General features: G+C 40.4%; 2 protein-coding genes across 7 annotated transcripts in view; one reads left to right on the top strand and one right to left on the bottom strand.

The window, feature by feature from the left end:
* The window catches only part of Dzank1 (double zinc ribbon and ankyrin repeat domains 1), a 57,527-nt gene extending 50,248 nt beyond the window's left edge, over positions 1–7,279 (bottom strand). The window contains 3 exon segments of the mRNA NM_001427722.1: positions 3,057–3,210; positions 5,496–5,612; positions 7,146–7,279. Of these exon segments, the coding sequence (NP_001414651.1) occupies positions 3,057–3,210; positions 5,496–5,604 (263 nt within the window). The 5' untranslated portion in view covers positions 5,605–5,612; positions 7,146–7,279.
* Positions 7,280–7,528: 249 nt separating this feature from the next.
* Positions 7,529–23,880, top strand: Polr3f (RNA polymerase III subunit F). Of its 6 annotated transcripts, XR_015682990.1 has the most exons (11): positions 7,637–7,801; positions 8,596–8,713; positions 14,820–14,887; positions 15,539–15,606; positions 16,262–16,374; positions 17,820–17,963; positions 18,142–18,249; positions 19,433–19,624; positions 20,374–20,556; positions 20,951–21,070; positions 23,853–23,880. XR_015682990.1 is itself a non-coding variant. In NM_001107784.1 (9 exon segments), coding segments are annotated over 9 exon segments (1,116 nt in total). In that variant the 5' UTR covers positions 7,529–7,574; the 3' UTR covers positions 20,452–23,879.
* The last annotated feature ends 85 nt before the right edge of the window (positions 23,881–23,965 follow it).

Below are 23,965 nucleotides of genomic sequence, written 5' to 3' on the forward strand. Positions count from 1 at the left end.
AGAGACCCACCTGCCTTTGCCTTCCAACTGCTAGGATTAAAGGCATTAACCACTAAGTCTGGCCTCCACTTTCTTTTCTTTAAGAGGAGTCACTCACTGAACCCAGGGCTCACCTATTCGGCTATGCTGGCTGGTCAGTGACTGCAGAGATCTGCCTGTGTCTGCTGCCATATACAGCCAGGGATACAGGTACTTGTCTGGCTTTTAAGTGGGCATAGCTGGCACTTAACCCACTGAGCCATCTTCCCAGTCCCCCAAAAGATTTTCTGACATTACCATATATATCATGGGAGAGGAATTATGCCCAGAGAACCTTGACTTTAGGAACATAAAAGAATTAACTCACATTTTATTCACCTAGCACAAACTCCTGAATTCTAAGACTTGAGTCAGATCTGAAATTCTAGTAGCCTCAGAAATGAGGACTAACATAAGGAAAATGAAAGTCAGAAGGCCACCTGAACAAGGTCACACTGACTGTTTATTAATGATTAAGTAGGATTAAAATCTTCAAATCTCTGTGGTGATAATCTTGTCAACTCAATTGGATTGAGACAGGCCTAAAGGATTAGTAAGGCACACTCGGGGGATGTCTGTGTGCTGTGTCTTGACTTAATTGGTAGATTATCCCTGGACAAATCCATATGATGGTACTATTGGACATAGTGAAAAGCAGGAGAGACCTCTGGGGGAAGCAGGTCACCAGAAGGCACATCCATAGAGACTACAGCTTGCCCTGACCCTTTCCTGTAGCCACGTATTCTTTTCTTCCTATATTCCCATATTCTTTTTTTTTTCCCTTTCTGGTAGCCATAATATGACTGTCTCTCTTCTACTCATTTTCCACCCTGATGGGTTAACACCTCTGAAATTATGATTCAAAATAAGCCTTTCCTTTTCATTGGTCTTCAGGTATTTGGGTCATAGCAATACAATGTAGCGAGTACAGTTCCCAAGTTCTATATTCTTTCTACAGGTTCAGCTACTTCTCCCAGGCTCTCCCTGCCTTTGCTGCCTGTGGATGTGGCATTCAGGTCTCTTCACTGCACTGCCTCCTGAACAGGGTCCCTACACAGCAAGCTTGCATGGTGCCCTCCTTGTTTTACCAACCCTTTTGGAAAACTTGGGGTCCTTCACGAGTCTACTGAAGAAAATAATTATTCTCAGAGGAATCTGAGCCCCTGAAGTATTCACTTGCTCTGAAAGCTCACACTGGAATTCTGTTGTAGCAAGTTCTTTCCAGATGACACATTCTACCTTGGAGGGAGGTTTATTGAGACTTAGGGTATTAAAGGGAGTCGAAACATTCATCCTGCATGGAGCTGATAAACTCAGGAGAGTAAACAACTCAGTGGCTTCAGAAGTCCCCCAAACCAACTAGATTTACTAGGTCTAGTCCCGCCTTCCCCAAGTTTACATACGAAGTAAGGACTGGGGAGGGATGCTCTCAGATGAGCAAAGCTGCTCAAAAGAGGGCGCAAACCAGCTAAACCACTTGGAAGAGGCAGAGGCCAGCAGAGCTGCCTGGAAGAGACACTTTCTTTCTCTGCCATGTCAAGATACTTGCAAGTTTGGTCTTAAAGTAGGATGCAGGGATCCAACTTTTGTGGTCTGGAACCCATGCTGGGGTGAGCATTGGGTAGTTCAGCTGTCTTTGAGTCATTTCTGTTGTTTTAAGAACTCCCCGAATACACACTCATATTCTTGGGGGTAACCCCATAAATCCTACTGTTTCGTCAAGTTTGGTAGCAGCTTTACTTTGGTCTGTGTTTTGTTCCCCATCTGGGGTGAGCAGATGCTTGTTCACAGCCACTACTTTGTCACAAACCACCACCCATAGTTCCAGTTTTTGTTCCTGCTTGGCTTAATATTTTGTGACTCCTACATAGGTCAGTGGTAGAGAAGGGAAATTGCACAATCACTCCTAACACATGACAAAATACATTGGTGAGAGATAGGATGCTGTTGATCCTAAGACTTTTAAAGAAGCAGAGGGTGAGTAGACTCTGGGATTAGATCGCCAGTGTAGGCCATCAATCTTTGACAACACCCTCCCCTTCCTGGCATGTTCCCTAGTTCTTTACCCTTCTTGTCCAACTGTGTTCTTCACACACACACACACACACACACACACACACACACACACACACACACACACACGGTGGGGGGGTAGTAAATAAGTAAATGTAAGAAAATAAATCAAGGCCAGGCACAGTGGTGCACACCTTTTAGTCTCAGCACTCAGGAGGCAGTCAGATCTCTGTGAATTCAAGAGCAGCCTGGTCTACAGACTGAGTTCCAGGAGAGCCAAGGTACACAGAAAAACCCTGTCTCAAAAAACAAAACCCAAATATAAATGAATAAAAAAACTCCTGAGAAAGAAAATGGGAGTGGGAAAAAAAAGATTTAGGAAAATAGTGGCTAATGGCCTCCAAGTTGAAATGGAATTTTGAACAAGTTTAAATGAGCTTTGAACATCATTTAAATCAACAGAAAATGAAATAAAGAATGATGTCCCATCCCAGGGGATAAAAGAGCCATGCACAAAACAGCACTTCCTTAGAGCAAAAGGAAGCTCTTGAGAAAGCGCTTCTTCCCTGGAATTACAATGTGGAATTTGAAATAAAAATATTATTAATATAGGTAACATTTATTGAGCTATATACTTAAGATTTATGGACTTTACACCTCAATAAAATGCAATATATATATTGTATACATATGTATATATATAAATGTATATATACATATACTGAAATTGGTGTAACTTTGTCATTAATGGCCTTCTAACACATTGATTCTCCCAAGAAGAACTGAATAAATTTAGAATACAATGTAGCTGGGAGTGCATGTCTTTAATCCCAGCACACAGGAGGCAGAGGCAGGTGGATCTCTAAGTTTGATGCCATCCTGGTCTATAGAAAAAGTTCCAAGACCACCAGAGCTACATAGAGAAGCCTGTCTATAGCATATCTCTATTAGTATATCTATACATCTGCATATCTACATTAGTGAGACGCTACCATGCTTGTTTGCCTACCATGCTCTTAACTTACTTAGAGACAGCGACAGCTTTAACTTGGATTTTTCCATCAGGCAGAGCAATAGGTTTTATATATTTAAATGTATTATTTTCACCAGAACCAACTTTCTTTAGGAAGTCAGGTTTGCTGCCATCCAGGGTGTAATATATGTTGACGTCTGGGGTGTCTGAAAAATCAGAACAGGAAACCATAATTAGTACTGAAATGACAAGTCCTTGTATACCTATAGTCGGTTAAAGAGAACACACACGCAGTAAGTGAATGACGACTGTTATTTGTGCTAACATAGTACTCTGTGTGAATGAGCTCACTTCATCTATTCATTTAATATTACTGTATGCAGTAGGCCCTGATTTGTACCCATTCTACTGGTGGCAACTGAGTACCTGAGAGATTAATGAACTTGATAAGAAACAAAGGATTTCCAGCGCTCACACAGTTGCTCACAACTGTCTGTAACTCTAGTAGTAAGGAATCCAATGTCCTCTTCTGGCCTCAGTAGATACCAGGCATGTGGTACACCAGCATGCATGTAGGCAAAACACCCATGCATATAAAATAAAAATATAAATATTCTGAAGAAAGAAAACGGGAGTAGGAAAAGGAAAGTGACTAATGATCTCCAAGTTGAAATGGCAGTAGCTCTGAACATCTTTTTTTTTTTTTTAGAACAGAACTTCCAGTAGTAGTCGTCTTCAGACACACCAGAAGAGGGCATTGGATTCCATTACAGATGGTCGTGAGCCACCATGTGGTTGCTGGGAGTTGAACTCAGGACCTCTGGAAGAGCAGTCAGTGCTCTTAACCACTGAGCCATCTCTCCAGCCCCTCTAAGTCTTTTAATATAAATATTTGTTCATGTCTTATCTATAAAACTTCTTTACACTGACATTTACATTACTTACATCTATATACACATATAAGCAGATTTAATAATAAGTGCTATCTACTACTTTGTTTCTAATATCTAATATCCAATATCTCTACTTTGTAATAGTTAAGATTTATTTTTTAAAAGATTTATTTATTGTATATATGTGAATATACTACACTGTAGCTGTCTTCAGACACACCAGAAGAGGGCATCGGATCCCATTACAGATAGTTGTGAGCCACCATGTAGTTGCTGGGAATTGAACTCAGGACCTCTGGAAAATCAGTCGATGCTCTTAACCGCTGAGCCATCTCTCCAGCCCCAAGACTTATTTTTTTTTAACATCGTTATAAGCTAATAATAGATATTATGTTAAATCAAATTCTCTTCTTTCCTTTCCATATGTGTACACATTTTTATCTCTATTTCGAGGACCCTGAAGGGTCTCATAAGGAAGCACAGATTGGCCTCAGAGTCACTGTTCTCCTATCTTGGCCTCCCCAGGGTTGGCATCAGAGGCTTCACATAACCACCTCTTTTGCCCACTGGGTTATTATTCTCTGTGGAAACTCTGTTTATTTGACATTTAAATATTAGAGTATAGAGACCCCTATCATTCATGCCATCAATTTTCAATAATACCCCTACTTCTTCTAAGAGTTATAAGTTCATATGTCTAAATTATTAAACACATTAGCCTTTCAGATAAAAGAGAGCATGGTACAATATATGGTTCATTCTTCAAAATCTTTGACTAAGCAGTCCAGAAATATCTCTATAAGTGCAGATAAACAAGTTTTATACATTTAAACCATCAGAATTAGGTAGATATTTATGTAATTGGAATCTAAACATCTCAATGCAAGTACTTTATATAGCTTATTTATGAAACGTCTTTAGGTGGATTATATATAAACATCTACACAGATTTAATAGTTGAGGTTTTTTATGAGCTAAGTCTTGCATGCCCCAGATAAACCAACTCAATATAGCAGTGGATAGGTACTAGTACACAGTTACTCATTTAATCCTCCAAGTGCTCCTGGTGGTAAGTATGGTTGTCCCATCTTAGCATGAGGACACTGACACTCAGAAAAATTGAGTAATGGGCCCAAGGCCGGCAAGGTTGTCAAACCGGAATTCAATCTCTATTTATACCAGAAAAAAAAATCTGTATTTTGTAGGTCAAATTTATTATCTCAGCAAAGTAATAAGCATCCTGAGAAAGGTTGGGAATACAACTGGATATCTCACCTTGACTCGGGTGAGTCAAGAGGGTGTTGCCACTAGCAACCTGTTTGTCTCCTGGCTGAGACAGGAGGTTTGCTGCAAGTTCAAGTTCAGCTGGGCTATGTATTGAATTCAAGGCTGATCTTGGTCACATAAGATCTCATCTCATGATAAACAAACACATACATGCCACTCTACGAATCACCAAAGAACAACACTTTCAATATATGGAAGATTTGCAAACTTCTAAAGCCCCAATATAGAAAACATGCAAAGATATTAGTAACACATGAACACAGAGTATGACGGTGTTATTTTAAATAATTGAAAATGCATGTGATTCCTACCGGATTTCATTTCCAAAAGAGTATTGGTATCAATTTCATGGTTAGCTTTTCCAGGCTGAGGCACTCGCAGTGGTATGATCTGAGGGGCACACACTGAACCAGCAGTCATGTTCTCTCCTTATATAAAAAGATAGATTTAAAAATTCCATCATGAACCTATTCCCGAACATGAAAACTACAGAGTGCTACGTATTTTAAATGGAGGAAGCCAGTAAAGCCTAAAGAACAGATCATTGATATGCCACCTACAGATAATGCCCCATTTAATGAATGAAATCTTTACATTTTAGCTGTATGTTTGCTCTTGAGGTCTGGAGTTGGATATTCAGCTAAATACTTTACATCTCATAAAGGCAAGCAGTCAAATTCAATAGGAGACTGGAGCTGCTTTAAAAGGGCAGGTTAATGGATGAGGCAGAGCAGAATCCACCACTAATGCTCTGAGCTCACTTCCCTCGAGATCATTCACTCTTCACTGCCTTCAGCAAGGGCACACATACACACTCACTCTCCTGACTTCAAGGCAACTCATTACATAAGGGGAGCGAGTAACTCTGCACATAGCATGAATTATTTAGAGCCAAATCTTAAAAGAAGTTCTAAGCCCCACAGTCTTACCTTTGCCACTGCAGTGTATTGTATTTTGGAAATATACTGCAAAGACTGCAGAGCATCTGTTCGCAATAGAAAGGAAGTTGACATGGCTATAAACCAACAGTTTCCTATTCGCTCTACTGTTTTGTAAATAGCAGTACAGAGACGTTATGGGTCTTTTCACTGAAGTGGGAGGAGTCCTCTTAATCCAGTATTTGCATTTTGCACTGCTGTTTCAATGATTATGGCTACACAATTATTCAATTATAATGTACACATTCATCTTACTTTTATAATCAACATTTTGCATCCTCATTTTTTCCAAGACAAATAATATAATGCCCTGGCTGTCATGGAGCTTGATCTGTAGACCAGGCTGGCCTCCAATTCACAGAGATCCACCTGCCTTTGCCTCTCAAGCGCTGGGGTTAAAGGCATGTGCTACCATGCCTGGCTTACTTAAATTTTTTCATTTAACAATTTGTTGTTCAATGGTGAGGTTATTGTTTTGTTTTTTAAGTTTGGTAGACGGAATTATGATAATGTTGCTGCGAACATCTTTGCGTTTTGACATATCTTGTTCTGGAAAGTGGGATAATTAGATTTAAAAGACGAATTTATGATAGTTCCAGATTGAGGGCCAAGCATAAAAACTACAGCTATCTGACCCTTCATAAATGAGGCTGGTTGTAGAGGGATTTACCAACCTTCACATTTCCCTTCGATTGAGAGTCAATTAAAATAAAGATAGCTGAAAACTAGATTCTAATAAACACCGATGGTTAGAGACTGAGGTGCTCACGGTTAGCTATTAGCTGCTCTTGGAAATCTGGGGTGGTCAATGGACCATCACGAGACAGAGATGGCTGATTCGCTAGGTCCACACTGCAGCCTGGTGTCGGTGTCATGCCACCAGCATCTCCCAGCATCCTTCACCTGAACCAACCTCCTCGCTGCCCAAACCAAGACCCAGACCCGCGTCATGTCCTGGCCTTGCGAGGCAGTCAGAGACGCCTAGATTCCTCCCAACCCAGTGAGAGGTGCCCTTCTCCTCACCTTCCTCCAGCCTCAAGGACAGAGATAAGGACCCCCGACGCACGTCCACTGCCGCCAACCGGGTGTCTAGACTCTCACCGCCTCACGACTGCTCCTCCGCAGCAGCTTGCGTTACCACAGACGCTGCGGACCGCGCCCCGCCCACCAGGAGCCGAGCAGATGATTGGCAAGGAAATCGACTTCCTAGCAACCAGCCCTGCCCTTGTCTCTGGCTGCAGCCTCCGTCTGGTACCCGCCCCCAGCTCCTTCTGCGACACTTTCTTTTAGGTGTCCAAGAATATGCCTTCTCAGCGCCTGGAAGAGACTGAAGAAGGGGACCTCACTCAGCTCACTGGAGCCAGAGGATCTCGTTCGATAGGTACTGAAATTTGGGACAACAGAAAGGACAAGTTGCGGCGACCCTGCTGAGCAAGGCGGAGCAGGCACATCATGGGCGCCCCAAGCCGACCTCATGAAGAAGGCCCGGCGCGACCGAAGGAAGAAGGTCCCTCGTCCCTCCCACGCCCCCACCCCTGGCGTGCGCCTCCACCGGTTCCCGAGAATTCCAGCGCGCTCCTCCGGGCCACTTTTCCTCTAGTCTTGAAAACCACCCTCATGGCGGAGGTGAAGGTGAAGGTGCAGCCGCCGGACGCGGATCCGGTGGAAATAGAAAACAGGTAATGCAGTGAAACTAGGTTCCCGACGCTAGGCGAGCAGTCAGCTGGATAGCTGTACCCCTTCTCTCTCGGTCCCCGGGAGAGGACGGAAGAGGCTAGTTGAGCACGCGGGAGCAGGGTTGACGGCTGTCTGGGAGTCCCCCTCCCGATTAGGGAGAGTAGAACTCTTCAGAAGCTCCAGAGCAGCGTGACAGCTTGAAACTTTATGTAACTGGCTCCTCCGGGGTTCTATTAGAGCACTTGGAACGTGACAGCAGCCAGTGCCAGAAAAAAGACCTGCATTTTCCCCCTAGTTCTTGGGCATGTGTTCGAATCCAGTATTGCTCGGTTGCCAAGGGAAGTTCTGTGAGAGAACGTTCGGGCCAATTTAGGGTTCAGTTTGTGATTACAAAGAACCATTGAGCCAAGTAGGTTCAGTGAGTGCCTTAACCCCCAGCGCACATGTGTTTTTAGGTTATAATGTAGTTAAAAAGACAACGACTTTCTCAACATTATTATTGTGGGTAGTAAGCTTATTACACCTCCAAACAAATTAATCCTTCCAGTTTGTTTGGAGAAGATAATTTCTCAAACAGACTCCAGTTATGGTGAATCACTATAACCCTCTCTAGACACGCACACGCACAGGAACACGTGCGCATATTCTACATTTGCATTCTGCCCACAGACCTTGGATTCAATTTGCCGTACTTATTCCCATTGATAAAACTGAGATTTTAGCTTAACTATCATGCATCTTCCTTTTTTGCCTTTTAAAACAAGCAAACATAAATCATTAATACCTTTGTTCCTAGAATTATAGAATTATGCCACCAGTTCCCTCATGGAATCACAGATCAAGTAATTCAGAATGAAATGCCTCACATAGAAGCCCAGCAACGGGCAGTGGCCATCAATAGACTATTGTCCATGGTAAGGTGAATTCAACTAATTTATGTAATTTGTTGTATATTATGTATTTCATTGCTTCCTGTCACATAGTTGTGATGTTTAACTTCATGTGTCAACTTGACTGGGCCGTGATACTCCTAGATCTGCCTATATGCTGTTTCTGGGATGTTCTAGAATGTGGTATTTGAATTGCTGTGCTGACTGTAGAAGGTGAGTGGGCCCCATCCAATTAAGTATCAGCCTACGTAGAACAAATGGAGGACAGAAGAACTTACCCCAACCTACTTTGAGTCCCAGGACCAGTCTTCACCACTCTTTGTCCTTAGGCTTTAAGATTCCATCTACACCATGGACTTTTCATCACCGAGGCTAATGCATCAGGTCTGCGACATTGGTGTATGCCCCTGGCCTTCTCGAGTCTCCACCTTGCAGGAGACTTACAAGGATTCTCCCCCACCATAATCGTATGAACTAATGATGGCATAATAAGCCTCTTTTTTTAGTGAGTCAATATACTAATTGTTAGGCTAGAATTTTTGATTTGATTCCAAACCAGGGAAAGGATTAGCATGTCTGAATTGGAAGGAAAGATAATTACGTGCCTGCCATTTGACAAGATGAAGAAGCTGCATGCAATTCTGTTATAACTATGGTATTATCTTCATTGACACAAAAGGGCATGTGGGTGTGGCCTGTTACTTCCTGCTGCTAGCTTTTAGCCATTCCCTATAAAATATTTCCACTGTGGGTTTTTGTTTGGTTTTTTTGTTTTTTTTTTTTTTTTTTTTTTTGGTGAGTTATCAATAGCCTATTGATTGGGTATCACAGTGTAACTCTGAGCTTTTTAAGAGCAGGAAGAGGTCCCACTGAGGACTTCTTTGGGAAAAAGTACAGGCTTAGCTTCAGAGACAGTGCAGTAGAATTTTCATTGAAACTCAAGAACTTGGAGCCCAAATGCCTCTCTTCCAACTTTTGAAAAATGTCCCACCAGACACTGGCTGATGCTTTGGATCTCCTATATCTCTACTTTCACAAGCCATTTGATTCCTTTTTCCTGAGGACGTTTTGGTTTGGTTTTATTAGTTAAGAGTCTTACACTAGGCCTCTTCTGAATGACTTTTTTTTTTTTTTTTTAAAGATTTATTTATTTATTATATATAAGTACACACTGTAGCTGTCTTCAGATACACCAGAAGAGGGCATCGGATCTCTTTACAGATGGTTGTGAGCCACCATGTGGTTGCTGGGAATTGAACTCATAACCTCTGGAAGAGCAGTCGGGTGCTCTTAACCGCTGAGCCATCTCTCCAGCCCGACTTTTCTTTTCTAAAGCTTTCAACCTGATGTTTTACCTCAAGGCACTAGACACAGATGATAGGGATAGGCAAATCTTTTGTTAAGCCTTTGTCTTCACCTTTGTGGCTCAGAATTTGGCAAACTTCTCTATGAAATAGTAAATAAAATAATTTTTGTGGCCCAACTGGTTTCTGTCACAACTGTATGACTTGTCATTTTAATAAGAAGCAGTCATGAGCTGTGAACAGTGATACATGAACAGGTGGGTGTGGCTTTTCCTCATGAAATTTTATTAATAAAAAAGCAAACAATGGGCCAGTGACTTCTGTTTTCTCCCACAGAAGACAAGTTGGTGATTTATGGGCTTCCATTTTCTGTGTAGAATGACTCCTTGTTATCCTTCAGGACTCCTCTCTGTGTCTATCCCCAGGATACTTGGATACTTGGAGTCCCAGGTTGGGGCCAGTCTCCTCTCTTGACTGTGCATCCACCTTTTTGTCTCTCATAAGCATAGTGTTGTAGTCATCTGTGTGCTTCCCGTTGAGAGTTTGGAATATAGCTCAATGGTAGAACATTCACTTAGCTTGCATAGTACGTTCAGTCCTCCGCCCTATAATTCAACAAGTTGTCCACTTAAACAGCTCTCCCAACAATGGTACAGTACACGTGTTTAGTAATTGACTAGAATAGCCTGAATAAATGACAGAAGGGAACCTCTGAATTGAGTTTTGTGATCCCACTTCGAATTTTATAAAGAAGGGAGAGCGTTGCAGTTTATCCAGTAAGTAAACCTATTTTACATTCTTAACATACAGTAGGGCACCCTACTTGGTTATGGTTCTTGTAATTGCTGAAAATTCAGTACACATATCTGGATTCTCTAGATGCCTAGGCCTAAGGGGGTTCAAAGAGCATGATAAAGTACCACTCCTAGAGACCCTTTGTTCATTTGTTAATCTTTTTGCCTAATTCTCCTATCACAGAGTTAAATTGTATATATTAGTAAAATCATTAAGAACTATAGTTTAACTTAGTATGCTGTTGAATATTCATATTTATGCTTTATCTGGACTAAATTTTTATCAGTACAAATTCTATTTTTAATTATATTTACCCATATTTTACATAATTGGGACTTACTTAGATTTCAATATGGATTTATATATATATTATCCTAAAATAACTTTTTAAAAAAGATTTATTTTTATTTAATGTGTGTGAGTATTTTGCATGCACGTATTGTCCATGTTCTGTATGCATGCCTGGTACTGACAAAGGCCAGAAGAGGACCCTGATCTCCTGGAACTTAAGTTAGAGACTGTTGTGAGCCACATGTGGGTACTGAGAACTGAACCCCAGCTGTTGTTGTAAAAATATAAAAAATAAAAAATGTAAGGTTGTCTTTTATCCCCCTCTAGGTCCGGCACCTCAGTGCCCCAAGATATCTGCTGGATATCTTAATTCTCAGTCAGCAAGCGTCTCACCTGCTCTGCTCCATCCCACATCGCACTGCCGAAGGCCTCTCTCTGAGCCTGGCAGCAATCTCTCTACCTATCTAGCTCCCAAGGCAGGTTTCCATGCCAGAAACACACATCCCAACTCCATGGTGACCCAGACCAGCTGCCCCACACTCTGTTACACTTAAATCTACACACGAAAGAACGTACAACACAATAACCTTTGGCCTAGTTGATAAGATATAATTGCCCACATAAACATACAAAGCCCAATCTACATCCATCCCTTAAAAACATTTGTAACAACCTGTAAAGGTACAGCGTGGAATCTTAACATCACCCGCCATATTGTCCTGCCACGGCCTCTCTACCTGTCCCTCCTGTCTCTTCCTCCTTTCCATTCCAGCCTCCTCCTCTTCTTTCAAACTTCTCTCCCGCCCATCCTTCCTTTTCCAATGACAGGCCTCCTTCTATCTTGTACCTGCTTCACCTGTGACATCATCCCACAATTCATCCTTTTTGTCTAATTAAAAAAAACTTTTCTCTCAAATATAAGTTGAGCACAACTATTATCATTTTGTAATTAAAAGCATAAAATATATCTAACACCCAGTCCAACACTCTATCAGTTAAACAGAACATTTAGTTATCCATTCCAGCTTAAGAAAGGCTTAAAATTTATATTATATCTTGGCTAGCTTCTATACTGTCTGATAATTATCCAATAAAATATGTATTTCCAGAGTTAAACAGCCTGATAGGCTATGAAACTATAATCAGTCTTCAACCCCGTCAGAAATCTGAGAATGACCAAATATCTATACACATAGGAAGCCTAGAACTGAGAGGTTGTAGAGACAAATATCCACTAGCACAGTCCCCTGTTAGCAACATGTGAGTACAAGTCTCAGCCTTCTGTCCCAAAATCAACTGACAGAGTATTAAAATGCAGATTTTTGAAGGGCTGATCACCCTGTCTTGGCAGAACTTATCAGTCAACTATTCTGCATAATTTGTCCTTTTCTGGACAGTATTAGTCTGCAGATGAAACAGACAGTTTTGTCCAGTGGCTGCCTAGCCACAAAGTATTGCCCACCTGGAGGTAGAGATGTTCAAATTTTTCATTAAATCCGCCAAAGGGGAACTGTTAGGAGCAGATATGTCTCAACCAAAGTTTAAATAACTTTAAATCTCAAATTTTGTGGATTTCTGATGTTTTTTTTGAAAACTATCTATCTATGTAAGACAATCTGGACTGTTGTCTTTGTATCTTAATATTATCTTGAAAGTACTCTCACAAAGTCAGACCATGAATTTGCTATTTGGCCCTTAACTCAAATGTGTAATCAACTTAGAAGTTTGTAACGACACCAATAGAAGGACTGGCTCTAAACCTTGTACTTTTAAACTCTTTTAACAAATAAATTCTATATCAAAGCAAAGATACGATTTTAGCTTAGTTACCAAATGAGATTATGACTATATAACTCAATCTAGCTAATTACTCCCTGTTAAATTACAACCATTTCTAAATTCCTCATAAAAACAACTTTAGAATAACTACTTTCAGCCCTACAAAAGTCCATGGAATTGGGACAACTCCTCCATAAATTCTTCAAGCTGTACATGGGCGTTGAGATATCCTTGGGGGTGGGGGGGGGGTAGGAAGAATGAAGCAAATGCTGTAGCCTATGTGTCCTGACTGAACCCAGCTGAAAGCCCTTGAAACCAGGAATCCAAGTAGGCACATTCTGCAAAATACAACTCTCAAGACAAGAGTTTAGAATCGAGATATCTTGTTTGATTCTCCAGAATCATTTTTTTTTCAGGCAGTCTACCTCTATCAAATCTGATCAGTATGACTCTGTGAGGTTTCCAGAGCCTAGTCACACTTTTTAAAAACACAAAGACAAAATCTTTCTCCCAAAATACTGTGTTCCTTAGTCTGTAACCAGAAAAGCTTGTATCTTGCACTCCCTCTCAGAGTAATAATATAACCACAAAACTCAAAGTCACACCCATTATGAAAATTAAAGTTTTTTTTAAAAAGGAAGTAAGCTAAACAATGAGCCTGATAGGCTTTTGTACTCTGTGATATTAGGAAATGAACCCAAAATTCTTGTTAAGAGAATCTGAGCTTCCTGTTGTGGTAAATATCAAAAGTAACCACAAACCTTCGCTAGCCGGCATCAAGGAGCCATATGGCCTTTAGCGGGGTAATTCATAAAACAAACTAAACACCTTTTATCAATTCTAATACCAATAAGCAATGTATCAAGTCAGGACTTTAGCCTAAAATGTATCCATCTGTTAAACTCTCTACCCGAAGCCACAGATTTTTATTTAACCTTAATAACTTGTAAATATCACAATACTCTACTTGGAGTCAGTGACTAATTTTTCCCTATCTAAGTTCAGAACCATGGATGAAAATCCCCACGTGATTCGGGTAATCTCTGTACTCTCCTTAAAACAAACTTAAACACCTTCTATCAATTCTAATACCAATAAACAACTATCAAACCAACCCCTAGTGCTCTTAACTGCTGAGCTGTCTCCTCATCCCCCAGGTTAAGAGCATTTGCTGCTCTTACAGAAACCTGAGTTGGATTTCTAATACCCACATACAGGATGGTTTGCCTTATTTATTTATTTATTTATTTATTTATTTATTTATTTATTTCATGTATATGAGTACACTGTCGCTCTCTTCAGACACACCAGAAGAGGACCTCAGATCCCCATTACAGATGGTTGTGAGCCACCATGTGGTTGCTGAGAATTGAACAGGAAGAGCAGTCTTAGCCACTGAGCCATCTCTCCAGCCCTCAATGCCTTCTTATGGCCTCCATGAGCATTGTATACACATGGTGCACAGACATATATGCTAGCAAAATACATTAAGAAATAGAATAATTTTTCCCCTGAGACAGAGTTTCTCTGTATAGCCTTGGCTGTCCAGGAACTCACTCTATAGACTAGGCTGGCCTAAAACTCAGATCTGCCTGCATCTGCCTCCTGAGCCCTGGGATTAAAGGCGTGTGCCACACCATCACCACCATCACCCCTGACTAAGGAATACAATAGACTGTTTTAAAAACATGTTTGTGCCTTGGCCAAATAACAAAGCCAACTTAGTATGTGGGACACTATTAGTATCTCTTGCTTGAACTATCCTTATATTAGTTTTTAAAAATACCTTGTTTGAGGTGTGTAAGCAAATCCCCAGTCTCAGATGAAGAACTGACAAGCGTGGGAGGCAGAACAGTTTAGTGGGTATAATCAACACATTTAAAACTGTGGTAACACTTGCCATCAGAATTGATATATTTCCAGAGTAATTGATTACAATTTTCTATTTTAAAACACTTTAGGGTCAGTTGGATCTTTTACGGAGTAATACAGGCCTTTTATATAGAATAAAGGATTCTCAGAATGCTGGGTAAGTAAGCAACTATTTTTTTAATTTTTAGAAAAATTTGTTTATTACAAAAGTAATTGGTAACATTGTAACGGGTATTGTGGTACACACCAATATGCCTGCACTTGGGAAGCAGGGCAGAAAGTTCAGGGCCAGCCTGAGCGATGTGAGACTGTATGTACGTAATGTAGCTCAGTATGTGGTACACACCTATAGACTTGACACATGGGGGCTGAGGCAGGGTGATGATGAGGTTAAAGACAATTTAGACTATATGTTGAAAGACACAGAAGAAACTGATGTAAACGCGTCACCCCTGCCTTTTGTCCTGTGCTTCAGTTTCTCAGAGTAACTGCTCTAGGTAATTTCTTCTAGATAGATTTAAATATTCATGGGCGATTCTATATTTATATGTTATCGCTTTTTTCCTTTTCTTTTTTTTAAGACTGGATCATGCTATATCCATAGTGTCCTGTAACTTGTTTTTTTAATTTATTGTACTTTGGACATCTTTTCATATTGGTACACACAGCTCTTTTTCATTCTTTTTAAGGTAAGCCCTTCTTTTGCTAAATCAGTCAGTGTGATAGCCTTGTCTGCTAATTAAGTAGTCATGCAGATGATAACATAGCCTACAATTTTTCCTTTTTTACTCTGCTTTATTCCCTGCAGTAAAATGAAGGGGTCCGATAACCAGGAAAAGCTAGTCTACCAAATCATAGAGGATGCAGGGAATAAAGGTGAGCATGTGGAGGGCGATGCTTTGTCTTTAGGTCTAGACCTAAAGTTGTGTTGCTCTGTTCATTTTATTTTTTAAGAGAGGGTCCCATCATGTAGACCAGGCTTTCCTACTCAGTATCGTCTTGCCTTGTCTTCCTGATTGCTGGGATTGCAAGCATGTTACTACATGAAGCTAAGCATTTATGTTTGATACATAGTCTCTTTCTTCGTGTACAACTTTCTTTGTTTGAAAGAAAACTCATAAATTCCCACAATGGGTATTTATTGAATGTAAGAATCATAGCTTTTTTTTTTTTTCTGTCTTACAAATAGAATGTTGTTTAAATAGTAGGTGTACATGCTGCATTGAAACAGCTAAATTTTTGTATTCCTCCCCACTGTGTGCACACCCCAGGATGGTCTGTATAGCCGCTGCATAGTGAGGCCCTCTCAAAAAACAAACAACACAAAACAAGAAAACCCAAACAAACAAACCACACCAAGATTCTGAGAAATGTTCAGTTAGAATGTAAAGCAGACACTTTATGACTGGCTCTTGTAGTCTTTCTTTATCCCAGTTGTGTGTTTTGTTTTGTTTCTCGGGTTTTAGTTTCTGAGAACAGTTCTAAACTTTATATTAAATGAAGTGCTGTCAGCTTTCCTACTTTCTTACAGGAATATGGAGCAGAGATATTCGGTACAAAAGCAACTTGCCATTAACAGAAATCAACAAAATTCTCAAGAATTTGGAAAGTAAAAAGCTTATTAAAGCTGTGAAGTCTGTAGCAGTGAGTAGTCGGCTTTCTAAGTTCCATTGTGGATTTCACTTGAGGCAGCCGTGCCAGCTTTGTTAGCCTCTCATTCATTAATTTATGTGGGATTTAAGACATGTTTTTGTTGTTGTTGGTTTTGGGACTTTGTTTTGTTTTAAAGACTAAAATTTAGCTCCTGTTGTGCTGACTTTAACTTGCTGCCTTCTGGACTCTTGATGTCTCACCTATTCCTACTTCGTCCTGTGCTCTATAGAAAACATAGAGTCTGGAGCCTTGAGTACCTTTCCTAGTTTTTGTGTTGTTTCCTAGCACATTATGTCACTCAACGAGTGTTTGTTGTTTGGAGTATGACAGAGAGGTACTGCTTTGCACTTGGAGTATGTTAATGACCAAGTCAGAGAAAGATTCCTGTTCTGTGTCTCTTACGTGTTTTTCCTTCTATCTCTCTCTATCTGGAATATTCAGTGATAAAAAAGATGACCTATTGTGAAGACATAGAGTGGTCTTAATGCTTATTGCTTGGTGTGAGAAATCATATTGAGAAGGCAACACTGATTCCAACTAGGTGACATTGTGGGAAAGACAGTAAAAAGTTAAATGTTTGCTAGACCTAGGGAACGTAGAAAAGATGAAACACAGGAGATGTTTTGGGGCAGCTAAATTGTTCTATAAAACAAAAGCCTTAAGCATGTGTTGAAACCTATAGACAATGCACGGAGTAATCTTAATTGTACTGTGTTATTTTATTTTGAGAGAGAGGTCTGATAATATAACCAGGGCTGGTCTTGAATGTCTTGAATACAGGATCTTTCCTGCCTTAACCACCTGAGTATGGGATTCCAGGTGTATGTTACCATGCCCAGTCATCTGCATTGTGTTTTAGTATTTTAAAAGTTACTTAGACATTAGGGGATGCCTGAGTGGAATGCAGAAAGTAGTGGTTAGATATGGCTCAGCAGTTAGCACTGACTACTCTTTAGAGGACCCAGGTTCAGTTCCCTCTTCTAGCCTTTGTGGGTAATAGCCCAGATGTACACCAATACCCACACATGAAGTAATTAATTTTAAAAATTAAAATAACTGTGACAGAATTTTGGAAACCACACCACGAGGGGTTAGAGGAATAGAGACTGACCTAAGTACTTGTAGAAATGAATGGTGGCTATAAAATGAAAGGCAAAGGAAAATGTGCTTAAATACCATACTGTATCTGAACCAGTGTTCTTTGCCTTCCTGTGAGGTTTCTGATTTACAATATACAGCAGCAGACCATGGACAGTGCTGGCTGCAGCATAGTTGAAGACAGCCCTCACTTTAGAGACAGTCCCAAGTTGAGTGACTCTCTGCTATTTTTGCAGTTATTCGGTATATTGAAAACTGTTATAAAATATAAGTGTTGGCTGTTCAAGTTTAGTTTCTAGAAGTTTATAAAGAAATGATCTGTGCATATTCTTTCCTAGGCTTCCAAAAAGAAGGTTTACATGCTCTATAACCTGCAGCCAGACCGGTCTGTGACTGGCGGGGCCTGGTACAGTGACCAGGATTTTGAATCTGAATTTGTTGAGGTGCTTAATCAACAGTGTTTCAAATTCCTACAGAGCAAGGTGAGGTCATTAAGGAAACATCACAAGTTCTTTTAAAAAGAGATTTTGTGAAATATTGACTTGTAGATTAAAAATCCCAAAAATTGGAAATTTTTATCATATGTGCTACTGTTGGTATTACACGTAACTTTACCACTAACATGAATTTTTGCTTGAGCTTCCTCTTCTAATCTCACAGGCAGAGACTGCAAGAGAAAGTAAACAGAATCCAGTGATACAAAGAAACAGTTCATTTGCTTCATCACATGAAGTGTGGAAGTACATCTGTGAACTGGGCATCAGTAAGGTCAGAGCTTATTTCTACCCCGACTGTATGGCCTAGTCTTCCTCACAAGGCTGTAGCTGTGGTGTGTTTGACCCATCGCCCTTTCAGGTCCACATTCTGCTGAACCCACTTTGGAAAAGCATTGTTTTACAGTAGGCAGACACCATAAGTGTCTGACTCTGGAGAACTCTTCTCAATTGGGTCCTGGCAGTTCTGTTCACCCAAAGTGAAAATGTTCTAAGTTCTTGATTGTCTGATAGTTGAGTTTGTTACAGTGTTAGTATGATTTATTGATACTTTCTTACTTAGTCAAATGTAAGGGTCCCTCAGCACCCTTTTGAAGACCTTTACATAAGGACACTGATGCTTTTCATGGTCTGCAAAGAAGCCAAAGTAGCATTTGGAGAAGTCATTTTCAGTTCTAGTTCCCAGATTCTCATTGATTAAAAAATTAGGAACTCAACTTATTTCATGTCTCAAGTATCTCTCTATAGCAACATTTTGAGAATGTTCATCAAGAGCTGGAGAGATGGCTCAGCAGTTAAGAGCACTGATTGTTCTTCCAGAGGCCCTGAGTTCAATTCTCAGCAACCACATGGTGGCTCACAACCATCTGTAATGGGATCTGATGCCCTCTTCTGGTGTGTCTGAAGACAGCTACAGTGTACTCATATACATTAAATAATTTTTTTTTTAAAAAGACTGTCCAAATTCTTGTGGGTTTTGGTTGCCAAAGAAATGTCACTTCAGGGCTGGAGAGATGGCTCAGTGGTTAAGAGCACTGACTGCTCTTCAAGAGGTCCTGAGTTCAATTCCCAGCAACCACATGGTGGCTCACAACCATCTGTAATGGAATCCGATGCCCTCTTTTGGTGTGTCTGAAGACGATGATGGTGTATAGTGTACTTACATAAAATAAATAAATCTTTTAATAAATGTCACTTCATAAGCCTTCTAGGTTTTTTTCTAAAGAATGCTGACATCGTGTGAGGCTGGGCATGAAGATAGACTTCTGTCCTCAGCATGGCAGTGGTTTGTGCTCATGTGGACTGTTATTCATCCTATTTGTGCCTTCCATTGCTCTTCCATAGAGCATGGCTTTTCCACTTGACTGAGTGGCTGTGACCTCTTGCTGTTTGTAATACCTTCTCTGAAAGGAGGTTTCTTTGTCCTCTATGCATGCTTTCTATGTACCCATTTCTAGGTAGAGTTGTCCATGGAGGACATTGAAACCATCTTGAACACACTCATTTATGATGGCAAAGTGGAGATGACTATCATTGCTGCCAAGGAAGGCACTGTTGGGAGCGTTGATGGACACATGAAACTGTACAGGGCAGTCAACCCAATCCTCCCACCTACAGGCTTGGTCCGGGCACCCTGTGGACTCTGTCCCGTAAGTGAAAGCTGCTTCAGTTTTACTTCTATCACTGTCTTATGCAGAGGCCATAAAGAAACAACAGGCACAGCAGGCTTCCCACCTGTGTCACATGAGCTATTTAACCCCTCCCCCAGACCCTTGATGGATTCACAGATTGATGAATAGGACTTATATTCTTTCTTGGAGCACTCAGGGTAGGGACATGCTTCTGTTCTTAGGACCAAGAACATCCTGATAATTCTACTTAGCACTCTTTGAAGATACCTAAACACAGAATATCTTCAATTTAGTAAAAATTAAATTGCCGATAAGTATAGGACTCACTTCCTTCATTCCTATGCACCTGCTGATAACCTTTTGCCCAGGTGAAAGGACAGGTGAAAGGTTCATCTTTATGCTGTGTTAATATGCCTGCAAGCCAGGCAGGGTTGTGCATACCTGCAGTCCCAGCATTTGGGAGACAGAGGCAGTTGGATCTCTGAGTTTGAAGCCTGCCTATTCTACATAGTGAATTCCATGTCAGCCAGGATTACATAATGACACCCTTTCTTAAAAAACCAAAAATCAAAGGAACCAAACAAACCAAAAATATAAAAGCTTATAGTTAACCATGACCACAAAGTAGACACTGTTACAGTGTGCTCTTCAATGTAGTCCTCATCTGTTTCAAAGAGTTTCTTTTTTTCTTTTAATACTGCTTTAAATCGGTGGGGTTTTGATATTTTAAAACTTGAATATAAACTTTTATGTTTTTTTTTTTTAAGGTTTTTGATGACTGCCATGAAGGTGGTGAAATTTCACCATCTAATTGTATTTACATGACAGAGTGGCTCGAATTTTAATAGAGCTGTGAACTTTATTTACATTTGGCAAACTGAACTTCGTGGGAAACAAATAATTCATGATGGAGTGTCAAATTACTTTGAGAGCATACTTCACAATAATGGGTACTGACTTGCTGCTATGGAAACACTTATTTATGAAGACAGAAAACAAAGGAGATTAAGTTTAATAAAGTTTAATTGGGAAGTCTCTTCTTCATTAAGTAAAATACCTTGAAGGTCTGGAAGACTAAGGAAAAGAAGCCAGCAAACCTACGTTGACCATGTACTGAGATAAAGGCTGGAGTGAGACGATGCCCACTTGAGTTACTTAAGATCGTCATTGAAAACTCATCGGGTTTATTACCGCCATTTCTGTTTGGTTTTTCTTGGGTTTTGTTGAGAAGAAATTACAAGTGGTGCAGGCAGGACCAGCTGGTGATGGGAGTGTGTGTGCCAGCTCGGGCCTGGGTTGTAAAGTGGGTATTTCTTTTTCCACACCATCTGTTTTTCACCCCAGTAGGACTCTCAGAGGAGCGCGCCTCCATACCGACATCCCTCCCAAACGCTGTTGTCCAGGACATGTTTCCACATCACTGATCCTCCATACCAAAGGAAATAATCTCACTGTCCTTTCTTGGTAAGGCCATAACTTTCTCTGTATGCCTTAAGTGTATTATTTCCTGGATTTTTTTTTTCAGATTCTTATTCCATGCCTGTAGTGTGACTCTACCACGAGTGCCAAATTCAAATTTTATAGTCTAATCTCTACATGGAATGTGCTAAATGGGACCTTTGGAAGGTGACACTGTGTGTAGAATCCTCATGAGTGGAGTTAGGGCCTGTATAGAAGAGACCCAAAGTCTTCTGTTACCCACTGTCATGGAAGGACACAAGAAAAGAATAAGGAAGTGAGCCTTCATCAGATGAGTAATCTACTGGCACCTTGGACTTCCCAGCTTTTAGAATTATTTCCGTGATAAACCATCAATCTACAGTGCGCTGTCAAAGCAGATAGACTAGATAATAGCTAATCTTTTAACTAAAATTAAAACTTAAAACTAGCTGGGTGAGGTGATGCATTCTTTGAGTCCCAGCGATTGGGAGGCAGAGGTAGGCAGATCGTGATGAGTTCAAGGCTAGCCCAGTCTACATAGTGAATTCCAGGACATCCAGGGTTACATAGGGATAGACCCTGTCTCCAACATTAAAACAGAACATTACCCTTCACTCACTCTCTAAGGGGTCTTCAGCTGGTCCCCTTTTATTCTTCAAAAAACAACTGTGGTGTGACAAGTCTAAGCAGAAAGCTATCACTGTGTACCAGTTGCACAGAAGACAGCCATGTACCTTTGAAGGATCTCAGCAGGTGGATTGTCTTTTTTTTTTTTTTTTTTTTTGAGACAGGGTTTGTAAGATAAGACTAGTGCTTCTCTTACACTGGAGTAAGATCCAGTTAGAGTAGACTTTGTTACCATTGCCACCCTTCACAAGAAGTGGAGGAAAAAACTTACATTTTATATATAATCTAGCATTCAAAAAAAGCTGGTGACATTAAATGCTTACTCTGTAGAGCTGGCCATGGAATTCATCTGATAAAAATGAGCTAGTGAGTTTGATTTTACTGATCTATATATCAGGGTAACTAATGATTGTGTTCACTTAGAGCACTGCCAAAAGGTGGTAGAGCTCAGCTCCAAAGAGGAGCACAATACAAACCCTTTCAGTTGGCCCATGCTTTTGGATTATATATTTTAAAAACTTAGTAAAAACAAACAACCAAAACCTTAGACACAAAGTAAGCTGAGTATAGTGGAGAAGGCCTTTAATCCAAGTACCCAGGAGGCAGAGGCAGGCAGATCTCTGAGTGAGAGGCCAGGCTGGTCTATACAGCCCAGTGTACAGCCAGGGCTACCCTATCGTGAAAGACCAGATGACAGTAAGAGAGAAGGAGCCGAGTTGCTGTCTAAGCGTGCTCTGCATTCTATCCTTTTTGTGTTGTTGGACATAGAGCGTCTCTCCACGCTGGCCTGGAATTCAGTTTACGGTCTTAGGGTCTAGCCTGGCCTTGAACTTGTGGTTCTCCTGCTTCAGCTTCCCAGATGCTGGCATGCAGCCATGCCTGGCTTTGCATTGTCTTGATAATTAGAGTTTTTAAATCAGCACTCAGTGGCTAGAAATGCTCCTTACCTCACCAGCATAAGGAGATAGCTTAAATGTTTTTTCTCACCATTACTTTTTACTCTGAATATTTTTGCCTTATAACATTTTTTTACTCTGAGTATTAACTGAGAGGGATAGGTAAGTTTGAAAATGTTGCAACTGTTCTGTAAATAAAATGAATTCTACAGAAATAAGCTAACAAAAGAAATCATAATGTCACAAACTCAAGCTGCAGATGAAGCCCAGATTCTTCATACTTCCCACTTCATATTCGGCACTTTCTTCACCGAGAACACACACTAATCTGTTGAGGACCCCGAATAAAAGTGATCCACAAAAAAAGGAGACATCATGAGATGATTTAGTGGTTTTTAGATATATTTCTTTCTTTTTTTTTCCCCCTGGAGCTGAGGACCGAACCCAGGGCCTTGTGCTTGCTAGGCAAGCGCTCTACCACTGAGCTAAATCCCCAACCCCAATTTAGTGGTTTTTAATGAATGTGGATTCTCACATTAAACTTTCAGTTTGGCATTAAATAAGTTTTATATAAGGGTTTTGGTGGTGATCAATTAAGCAACGAAATCGGACAATTCCATTCTGTGATGGACCCAGTGATAGAATACTCCTGGTATGATGAGGTCTCTGGCCCCAACCATCAGCCCAACAGCGAAGGGAAAAGGTAGTTTCAGATTTACTTATAGCAGGTGAGAGATGAATACAAAATAGGTGCCCTGTGGCAGTGTGGTCCAGTAAGACAGCATCTTGAACTCAGTCCTGCTTCTGCGTGCTCCTATTAGGTTTATAGATAGGCACCACAACATCTAGACAAGTAGCATTTTCTACCATGATGGAAAGAGTCTGTATTTGGTGTTTAATACAAAAACCTTGAGCCAGATGGCTGGCTGGCACTTGACACGAACGATTAGGAACTAAGTTTTTATTTAGTTGCCTGTGCATACTGTTTATATTAGACAGCACAGCTCAACAGAGAGCTCTCTTGCATATTCTCCCCCTGGGAATTAGGGAATTTCACACTGAAATGTGTTAGTTTATAATTGAGCTTTTTAAAGTTAGGAAAACAAAAAAAGTTTTCATTATGTGTGTGGGTGTGTGTGTGTATAACAGACTTTTTTGCAGTGATTCAGCCAAACCTAAAATCCAATTTGAGTCTACTTGAATTTGAATTATTTACCCTGATTTTTTGAAATCTTAAAAAATTAACATATGAATAACAGTTTGCAATTTGTTTTCTGTTGCAGGATAAAAATATATTCATTTGATATATAACTTTCTGTTTCTGATATTATTCTTCGCCATGTGAACACTTAGAGTATATATATAATTGTCTTATCCTCCAAAAATACCTATTGTT

The sequence above is a fragment of the Rattus norvegicus genome, chromosome 3 (assembly GCF_021556685.1).
Source record: "Rattus norvegicus strain SHRSP/BbbUtx chromosome 3, alternate assembly SHRSP_T2T, whole genome shotgun sequence".
Classification (NCBI taxonomy): domain Eukaryota; kingdom Metazoa; phylum Chordata; class Mammalia; order Rodentia; family Muridae; genus Rattus; species Rattus norvegicus.

Coding starts and splice junctions, on each gene's coding strand:
- Polr3f (XM_087652221.1), top strand. CDS start 15,543: ATGAAGGGGTCCGATAACCAGGAAAAGCTAGTCTACCAAATCATAGAG. Junction 17,964..18,141: donor TCAAATTCCTACAGAGCAAG/GTGAGGTCATTA, acceptor CTAATCTCACAG/GCAGAGACTGCAAGAGAAAG. Junction 18,250..19,432: donor GTGAACTGGGCATCAGTAAG/GTCAGAGCTTAT, acceptor ACCCATTTCTAG/GTAGAGTTGTCCATGGAGGA.